At 40.6% G+C, this 10,090-nt stretch overlaps 1 protein-coding gene across 5 annotated transcripts in view; it reads left to right on the forward strand.

The window, feature by feature from the left end:
- The first annotated feature begins 260 nt into the window (after window positions 1-260).
- Window positions 261-10,090, forward strand: part of FAM135A (family with sequence similarity 135 member A) — a 68,257-nt gene continuing 58,427 nt past the window's right edge. For 3 of the 5 annotated variants that reach the window (XM_085316031.1, XM_085316034.1, XM_085316035.1), the window contains exons 1-2: window positions 261-348; window positions 6,330-6,450. In XM_085316031.1, coding sequence (XP_085172157.1) covers window positions 6,374-6,450 — 77 coding nt within the window. In that variant the 5' untranslated portion in view covers window positions 261-348; window positions 6,330-6,373. Of the gene's footprint in view, window positions 349-6,329; window positions 6,451-10,090 lie in introns of those variants that run through there. The other 2 variants (XM_085316032.1, XM_085316033.1) reach the window with 2 other exon arrangements.

The following is a 10,090-nucleotide window of genomic DNA, read 5'->3' on the forward strand; positions in this document are numbered from 1 at the left end:
ATCAACTTTTCCAAAGCATGGGCTCCACAAAGTGAGTTTTTTTTTTTTTTTTTTTTTTTTAATGAATGTTGGACTGCTGCGCTTGTAAAGAGGTGAAAACGGCAGTGCAGGAATTAAGGACGAATTGGCTTGCAGAAGATGTGTGTATGTTTGTTGGAAAGGACATGATGGGATGTGTTGTTGGAACGTAAGGAAAGAATAGGGAGTATAAGTACTGAAAATTCTAGAGGTCTTATTCTAAGTAAAACTTTTTTTTTTTTAGTTCAAGCAGTATGTTTTTGACAGCAATAATGAAGAACTAGAAGACTGGTTAATTAACATACTAAAATGGAGATTATGCCAGTAGAGGTAAGAGATTCTTTGAATGTACTGTGATTTTGTTTTTAGCTTTCTCTTGCAATTTCCAATACAGCTAGCTAGATTAATGGCACTGATACACAAGCATTTCTCAGAGAATAAAGCTGTTTTAGGAGGTTTCTGTACATCTGCATCTGTCTTTTCATTGTCCTCTTAGGTGTACTGATGCAGCTGCTGTAAAGTATTATTAAAATGATCTATTTAGGAAAAAACAGAATCAAGAAACATTTCATTTTCCTTTTTGAGGGATTTTTGAATCTGATATTTCTGTGATCCATTTTATATTGTTGCTCCAGAAAGTATTAGTTTGGATAAATAAGGGAGTGGTAAGCTAGTGTGGGAACAGCACAGACTGACCAGGACACGTGGGAGATTTTCCTTCTTAAGAAACTGTTCACATAAATACACTCTGGTAAGAGTAAAGCAAAGTAGAATTTGGGTTCTCAATGTAGGACCAAGCGGCTTTAGCTGACATTTTAACTACTGGAGCTGTTCAGTCTTAGTGCTTAAGGGTTATTGGATTTTGCGATAGTGCTTTGATTTGTGCAAGTTCTAAGGTGAGCGAGTGTAAGTAGCACCCAAGAGCAGGGAAACCTCCCGTTTGTCCTAGGCAGTGGGTTGGGATGCTCTCCTCCATCATCAGCAGAGCTTCTGATGCATGTTTACATGCTGCATTAACTTCYGTTGTTCAAATGGAGAGAGCTTTTAATGAAGCTTTCAGACAAATGTTCATTCAGTATCTCTGTTTCTGAATGTTAATTGTATGCTTTAAAATGTAGCAATCAGCTTATTAAGGGTTTAAATGAGTTGCAGAGATTTATTGTCATTGAAGTCAGTCAGTGGAAGTTAGCTGTAAATTTGAACGTAATGTGTATAAAGAAATACCTCAAATGGGTTTATATTTTTAGTTGAGCTTTGTGTGATTAACAGAAATTAAAGGTTGTCCAGATTTGAGTTTCTACCTTGAAGTATTTTAATTGCTATATGAGGCTTTCTGTTACRCAGTTCAAAGCCTGTGTTTCTTTGCACTGATTGGAAAGATTTTGACAGTGCTTTGAGTCCATAAACCTGGTGACTGTCATAAAAATGAACTGAGCTGAAAAAAATCAATATAAAGCTTAATATGGTTAAATGTTAAGAGTCTTAGAAATGTGTGTGCTTATTCTTTTTCTTTTTTCTGAATGTAAAGAATTATTGTAGGAAAGGTGATTTCTTCCTCCTGTCTGCCTGCCTCATGTTAGCATCCATTTTTTCCACATTTTTGACAGAAGTGGCAYGAGCACACACTGGTTTAGAGGAGGTGAAAAGAAGATTGTGCGTCTCAGGGATATATAATTTGCTTGAACTTAAAGCAACAGTGACATAGAGGAGGTGATTTTTGTCTCCTCTGTCGATGTATTGTTAAGTGCTGCTGCCAGTTGTGTGAGCACGGGCTCGGCTGGCTAAGGGAACTAACAAGGTCTTTGCTGGAATGGTTAGTTTTCGGTTGGCTCCGGTGCCTGATGAAGCTGTCTGTGCTGACCATGCGAATGCTTATGCTAGCGCAAAAGCGGTAAGGCTGCGAGTCAGGAGCCTGGCAAGGTGGTGAGGACAGAGTCTGGAGCCAGCTGAGGTCTTAAAATGCATCTGCATAGACCTTCTTTTAATATGAATTGCACAAAGAAAACTGAAGGTTTTCAGTAGAATAGAAGTTAGAATGCTAAATATTTTAAATGGAGAAAACTCAAAATGACTAGGCAAAACAGAACAGAAATAGGGAAAATTTATAAATAATTCTGCTGCTGCCGTATGTCTCACTTTATTTCAGCTAGCTCAGTGACTTGTAGAAAACTGCTCAGTCCTATTCGTTTCTTTGTATGTTTTTCCTTCTGTCACCCTGAGCTGGRTGTCTGTTCCTTGCTCTTTTCAGCAGTCTCAGCTTGAATTGCGAGCTCCAGGCTTCTTGCTGTGACTTCCTTCTTTTCCACAGCACTCGACAATCTGAAAAGCTTTCTAGAACCTCGTGTCCTGAAACGTACTWAGTTTCTCTCCAGGGAAAGAGCAGCCTGCTCTTACCCTCTTCAGGCAGGATACAGCTGATCCAGACTTTATACTTTAAGGAATGTAACGTAAAGCTGAAAACAAACTGGTCGTGTGTACTGGCTCTCTCAGTGCAACTRTCCCTTTTAGCAGTTCTGCTGCTTAGGTTTCTTGCTTATACTGGATCCTTGGACATCTGTGTCTTCTGATAAAGGATATTTTGAACTTAGTCGACTAAGTTAGATGCATGATCTTTGCCAGGTTGACCACATGGTAGTGGCTTTGTTTTCTTGTGAGGCTTGGACATTGAGCTGTGTGTCCTGCCTTGCACCTTTCTGACTTCTGACCCTGAGCTTCTCATGGGTTACTTGACTCAAGTGCAGTATGGGATTTTTGGCAGTGGATTCCTTATGCTGCTGACTCTGTTTCCATGTTCAACTGTCTCCTTGTGACAGTTGTGGTAGTAGTGGTAGGTGGCACCAATGCATTTGGCTTCCAAGCTGCTACAGGACTAGAGCAAGTAGAGGGTGACTGACCTAACCCCCACCCACTATGGAAGGCTTTGATACTGTCCATACAACTTTTCAAGGACCTTAATGACTGTTTTCATTGTGCAGCCACACTCAAGTATGCAGACTGATAGACTACATCTGAAATAGCTTTTTTCTCCCCCGTATCTCTGGGTATGTGCCTGTCCAATGGACTCTGTGGGCACGTGAGAAGAACAGTGAGTAGTGACACAAGCAGTCATACTGCAATTGGAAAATGATCATGAACAACTGCAAAAGAGAGAACTTCTAGGCTCCAGGAGATCAAAGGGGCTGTTTAGTGCTATCAAAGTTCAATGTTTTGAGAAAATACATGATGACATCCTGTTTTATTTTGCCTAGGGTGATACTAGATTTACTGAGATTAGCAGAGTTATAGTACCGCTTCTTGGTGATCCTGCTTGCCCTTGGTGTTTTGATATAAAGTCAATCACTGACAATCTAACCACCTGCTGGAAACCTTGTGCTGCCACAAATCAAGAGCTACATATGGGTGAAATGTGTTTGTCCATCAGCAAGAAGAGGAAGAACCACTGAGGGCAGACTTAATGCCAAACCTCAGTTTGCGAAAAAGGACCGAGTGGCTTACTRTAGTGTGGGCTTACTGCAGAATCTGTTGGCTGCTCTGGCAACACACCTGCTGTTCTTCCAGTGGCTCTGATGGTTCATATGCTTCTGCTTTATGTCAGCCCAATGTTTCTCTTCACCCAGATTAAGGTGTACTTGCAACTAGCTGATGGCTGGCAAAAAAAAAAGCAGTCCTTGAGGGTCAGTTAATAGACTGCAATCTCAGGTACTTACTGCAGCATGCAGCATTGCTTTCTGGATATGCAATTCTGTTGAGGTTGCTTTTGCAATTGATAGTGGAGCAAGCCATGGGTATCGCTTTTCCAACTATTGTTGGTAACTGAGCAAGGGGTATGTTACTGGATTAAAACATGCAGTGTCTTGCTGTGCAGGTGTTTGCTTGCTGGACCTGTGTTCAGTCTTGATTGCCTGCCTGAGCAATTATTAGTGGCAAAGGATGCCAGGTCAGCTCAGTGGTGTAGGAAGGGAGCGGCCAGAGCTAGAGATGTATTAAATAGGATAGATATCCCACAAGTTCACCAGGCAGCCCTTTTGAAAGTAATGCAGGATATGGCGCATGCCAGCTTCTTTTGTTGACGTCTCATTCATAAAATGGGCTTTCAAATTTATCTAACTGGACCTGTTCTATATTGTTCTGAGTTTCCTCCTGGGGACTTGAGGGAACAGAAGCATTTGGGAGTGACTGCAGTGTAACTGCTTAGCTCATGCAGGCACAGTGGGGACTTTTTCCTTCTCTTGATGGAGGTGAGCTGTTAGGGATGCATACAGTGCCATTTGTTGAACTGGGGAGTCAGAGGCATGTGATGATGTGGTATCTTCATCTCTTGAGGCTGTGGTTAGTTTCATCAAAATGCAAGTCAGTCAAGACTGACCTGTGGCATCCTTGGCCTTCTTAAATACTTTTGCCTCTTCCTGAGTATTTCACAGTGAGGTGCTTTCTGAGGTACTGGACAGTTTCATCATATGTTGTTATATGCTGCCTGCAAGGTTTGTTGCACAGAAGCCTCTTCTCAGGGATGTGGCAGGTCTAGGATYTCCTCTTGATGGTAGATCAGATTCCCTTATGTACTTGATGACTGGTGGGCCTGGCTGTTTGCAGAAGACATGCTGCATCATGTGGGTGAAACACGTAATCRTACATGGCAACCCCGGAGAACTAGGGTGCCACAGGAAAAAGCAGGGCTTCTCGATTTGGGCTTTGAAGACCAATAAGAACATTCCTATGCAATAGTCTTGGAGAGAGAGCAGTGGAAGAAGGAGTTGTTTCAAAACCCTGTAGGATATTAGAGAGAGTSTTAGTATGAGATACTCTGGCAAAACTTGTGGTGTCATTGAATTAGTCTAGCAAAGTCCCCGTGATTTAAATTTTAATCAACCTAGGGGTTTTGGACAAGCTGCGTTAACTCTGTCATCTAGATTGTCTGGTTTTGGTCTGGCACAAAGGACCCTTGATCCAAGTTCTTCATACTGTGATAACTCAGCTTCTGAAGCAGAACTCCTGTTTTCCTATCCTGTATTACTTCAGCAGTACTAGCTTCTCGTTTTTGCTGTGTTTTTAGTAAAGTGCCTGCAGAGTACTCATGTTGGCTGTTAAACCAAGGTCAGAATTCACTGCTTGTTTATAGTTAAAAAATCTAAACCTGGACTACAATGCTGTTTAGCTAGACCTGAAAGCTGCCAGCTCCTCCAAAGTGAGCACAGCAAGGTACATCTTATCTTTGGCCTGGATGCCGTGTAAGCTTATTTGTTAGGCTGGAGGGTAGCCCCTAAAGATAGCTTTATTTCAGGTGACCAAAATTTGTTTTGGTGTGATTTTTCTCTGCCAGCTACTCTGTTTTCTGTCTCACTAGTACCACCTGCTGCTTCACAAGCTTCCAAGTGCTTTTTCAAACTCTTAGAAGAAAAAAACATAACTCTTTCAAGCTCAGGCCAGTTCAGCTTTTGTGCTCACTGCTTCTACATTAGACCCAGAACAGGAACTAATGTGCATGAAGGATCATCCGGTTTGGGGAGGGACGGGGCTTGTTTTGTTTATTCCTCAATCCGGACAGCACTTGCAGGAAGTTGGAAGTTTGAAGACAGTGTTTGTGGAGACAGTAGTTTATTTTATTAATCCAATTAATACCGTTGAAGGAAAAACAGAATAACTCAGCCAGAGTCTGTMGGATTTTAATTTAAGTATCAGCAGGCGTTTGAAAGTCAGCAGCAAAGTGCCAGCCTGTGCCTGCAAAGAGAAGACAGTGAGAATTAACACTTTACTTTAGCAAGAATTAGGTAAGGATGGGCATGTTTCCGTCCTTAACYGCTGCCATCCTTCTACAATCTCTCCTTGGATAGTCCTCCCTGAACTGGTCAGTGGGACCACATGGTAATTCAGCTGTCCTTGTCCTCGTGTYGGAGCTGAGTCAGTGCCACCTGCGTGGTCATTCTGCTTCAAGCAGGGCTGAAAGGAGACCACGCTATTTCCCTTGTTGCTGGCAGTGCATCTTCATCTCCTGGCAAGGTGCCAGGGCAGAGCTGCGGCAGGTGGGGATCAGGGAGTTTCAGGATTGCATTGTGCTGGTGGTGATGTGATACTTTCCTAGTATCTTTGTTGCAAAGGAGTCAAATGTTACAAATATGGTGAGTAGTGGTGGGCACATGCTAAGCACTGGGTGCATGCTACATTCTTGCTTATCCCAGGGTATATATATTTAAGGAAACTGTGAAAAACTGTGTTACAGGGGTGGGGATGGGGCAAGAGAGGGCCTGGAAGGGCCAGATAGGTGTTATTCTGCACTTATGTTTCTAAAAMGTTTGTTTTCTGTTTGTTTTCAGTAACTAAGGTGCTGACAAGTTTTGACTTCTTCATCCTCATAAACATGAGTGAAGTTCAGGCTATGGTAGAATTCTCCGTGGAGCTCCACAAATTCTTCAATGTGGATTTGTTTCAAAGAGGGTAGGTAGTGTATTATTTCAAACTATACTGTGGTGGCGGATGGCTGATGTTGGAAAGACCTTAATAGATGGTGTCATGTAGTGTGGCTTCACGTACTATTGACTGTTTTTATAGTGGTTTGAAAATTTGTTCTTTATTGGAAAGGCAGGTATTTTCTAGGATTTAAAATGAAATGCTCAAATAATTTGGCCTAAAATGTAAGTTTTAATAAAATATTTATTGTCTGATGGCAGAAGAGAGAAGTTAGGTAGATTTTGAGGGTAGCTTATATTCTTATCCAGGTCTTTATGCTTTCATATTTCAATTGCTGTAATCCCTTTTGYGTGAAATAATACAGGCACGTCTCTTGAGGCTTTTTAAAGTGTTGCTGCCCCAGTTATCTTATTAATTTATCAATTTGACAGTGGAGAACACCACCACCAGCTCTTCTCCTCTACTTACTGTACTGTACTTCCTCAGTGAAAGAAGACACTTTCCTGACTTCCTCTCTTCTTCCACCTGGTCTCTGTAGAAGGCTTTTAAACATCCCTTTCCTTTGCTACAGCCTGGTTGTTCCCAGATTCCTTTCTAAGGCCCGCCTTACCCATGACTATGTGGGAAATAATGCTTTGTTGCTTATTTCTAAGGCGTTAGAGATTATTGGTCATCTAGCATTGTGGTATATTGGCTTTCTGTAAACCTTCTGACAGACTACAGTAAAAATACCTGTCAATTTTTAGCCCTAATGATGTTTGTTTTAGACAAATCTGAGGCTGTGTCAGTGTTTACAGACAGTGAACAATATGAGTCACTGTTGATTTAATGATAGCTCGTTTTTTTCATTATAGAAGAACTTGTCTTAGAAAGATTTTAGCAAGAATAAAATATATTTTTCTTCTTAACCTTATCAGAATGCAAGACAGCTTTTGGTTGTTGGGCTTTTTGTTTTGTTTCATTTCTTAACAAACTGAGTCCATTCAGGTAAGGTAACAGCAGAATTTCATGCTTACCTGCTTTGGGATGCATATAATTCTTCTTGCTGCAAGTTGGTTATCTTTGTATCAGCTCTGAGATGGATATTTTTGGGAAGTGGAACATGAAAAAGGTAGGATTGGGCAGGAGTTTAGGAGAAAAAGGCGTAAGATGCTGTTACATAGCACACTTAGTTAGCTAGCCTCTGTCTTTATGTTACTGTTGATCTTCGTCTAGAGCTTATTAAAGTTAACCTTTCTCTAGATTTTGACCTGGAGCTGGTACTGAGCTGTTGCAGCTGAAGTATATGTAATAAACTGGGCCTGTCCCTCTTTTAGAATAGGTTGTAATTTCACTCTTTGTGGGAGGAGGAGGACTGAGGAAGGTTTAAGAGGTCTAGAAAAACACAGAGAGTRTTTTAATTACTTAGCAAAAAAAGCAGTCTCTTGAACTGTGTCCTCCTTTTCTCTCTGAAATCATTGAGAAAGAAGGTAGAAAATGGTAATGTGTTAACTTTAATAGAAAGGACTCTGAAGAGAAGAAAGTCTTTTGCTTGTCTTAGCCTTCTGATTCAAATGATTACTCAAAGGTGGTTTAGAAGCTTAGCATGGCAGTATAATTACTGGTGCTCCCCTTAACTTGTTTCTTTTCTGCTTATTCTTTAAAAAGCAGTAAATTCACAGAACAGGTTCAGAGAAGTGGAAAGCTCATGTAATGAAAAAGGTGACACCTTTATGAGAAAGATGCTACCTCTCTGGTTTCAAGCTGAACCTTTAGGTCTAGATATGTTCCCTTAGAAACTRATGTCAGGAAAAAGTGGGAGCTTCCAGAATAAGTCAAAAGACATAGGTAGTAGCACGACTATTGCAGTGTCTCTCAATTTGAGTAAGTTCTAGTATACTGTCTATCCTTGTAGTTAGTGGAGATTGAATGTAATATTTGTGTTGCCAGAGGAGCATGGTGGATTGAATCAACAAATAGGAAAAACTTGGTAGCATGGGATTTCTGAGCTACTGCTCTGTTTAGCATAGTTTGTGTAACCAAAGGTCGAGTATAGAAGTGTTCGTATTCTGTCTTTGTACGGCAGCATGTGCGTGCAGGCCTTTCCAATTCAGCATGTGTGTCTCATGGTTTTGGAAGCAGGATGACTCTCTGAAMTGTGTAAAACAAGATGTCTGCTGTTGTAAGTCATCACATCAAACTGATAAAGCTCCTTTTTAAAACTCTACTAGTTTTTTTCCTGATGTTCCTGTTGGAGAATAATTCTAGATTCTTACTCCTCTGGTTATTAGAGACATTGTAATTTCCAGCATAAACCTCTTTCTGAGCAGTTTCTGACTGTTTTATTGCCTGTTTGCCTTTTTTTTCATTGGTTTTGTCCTATAGTTTGAATGACTTTTGGTCTGGGTAATATAGTCAGTTCACTCTGATATATTTACAGATGTCAATCATTTGTCTGTATTTTTAAATACAAACTGAATTAGTTTGAGTTTATTTTTGTGACCTCCTTTTCTGTAGGATCCTTATATCTCAATGTTCAATCTGAAACAGTATTGCCTCTTCTTCGATTTGTAACTATTTGAAGAAATTTGGATCGAGATCTGTAGTGATGGAATTGTTGCATTTATGACTGTACTTACACTAACAATTAATTTGGCCCATTACCAATCAGTTAGTAGAAGCAGTTAGTGCTGAGGTGCCTTTATTTATGTGGTTTCAGGGTTACTTCAGGTTAGATTTAGTCTGGTCCTCTGGACAAGATATTCCTGATATTGAAGTTGTGTATAAGACCAATGGTTGGTTCAGACCTTTGTGTTTTCTTGCAGGTTGAAGTGCATTTTGCAACATGTAGTTCAGAGTCAGTTGCTTAATTTTCTCCAGAAAAGATCTAGGTTATGCATGTTAAAAGCTCTTAGTAAAGTGAACCAGCATGTAGCGATTTGGGATCGCTAGGGGAAGTGCCTGCAAACCACGCTGCTGCTCTAAACCCAGACTCAGCAGAGTTTCTCATAGTATTTCACTGAAAATTAAATTCAACTCTTGGGTCCTGGAACTGACTCACCTTTATAAATATATTGTTCTCCTGACTGACCCTTTGAAGCAGATTGTTTTATTTTCTTTCCTTTTAGATAACTGCTGATATTCTCTAAAGGGAAGAGAGATGCACAGACACTTATTCTAATACATGAGACTTACCTGTATGTGTATCTCCCTGCTTCTCAACTAGTTTAAGAAAGGGCCTGCTTATGACTATGGAGATTCTTGYGGTTAGCAGCTGTGAGTGACAGAGGTATGCAATTTAAAGAAAATTAAATAGTATCCTCATCTAATACAACTATTCYGTTATATTTTCTTGAAAGTTTACAGTGATAGAACAGTAGGCAACAGGCTCAGCAAAGAAATGGGAAGTTCCAGTTAGACATGAGGAAAAGCATTTTCATCATGAGGATGACTGGACATTGGGACAGGTTGCCCAGGGAGGTTGTGGAGTCTACATCCTTGTAGAAACTAAAAGCCCAACTGGGCAGGTTCCTGAACAACATGATTTAATTAGACCTGCTTTGTGCAGGGGTTGGACTAGAAGACTTCCAGAGGTTGCTTCCAACCTCAGTTATTCTGTGTTTCAAGTGATTTATTCAGTCTTCACTCCTCCCAAAGAAGGAAAATGCAATGTGTCCCAACTAAGTGT

This window comes from Rhea americana, unplaced genomic scaffold, assembly GCF_003343005.1.
Source record: "Rhea americana isolate MKP2758 unplaced genomic scaffold, rheAme1 scaffold_45, whole genome shotgun sequence".
NCBI lineage: Eukaryota > Metazoa > Chordata > Aves > Rheiformes > Rheidae > Rhea > Rhea americana.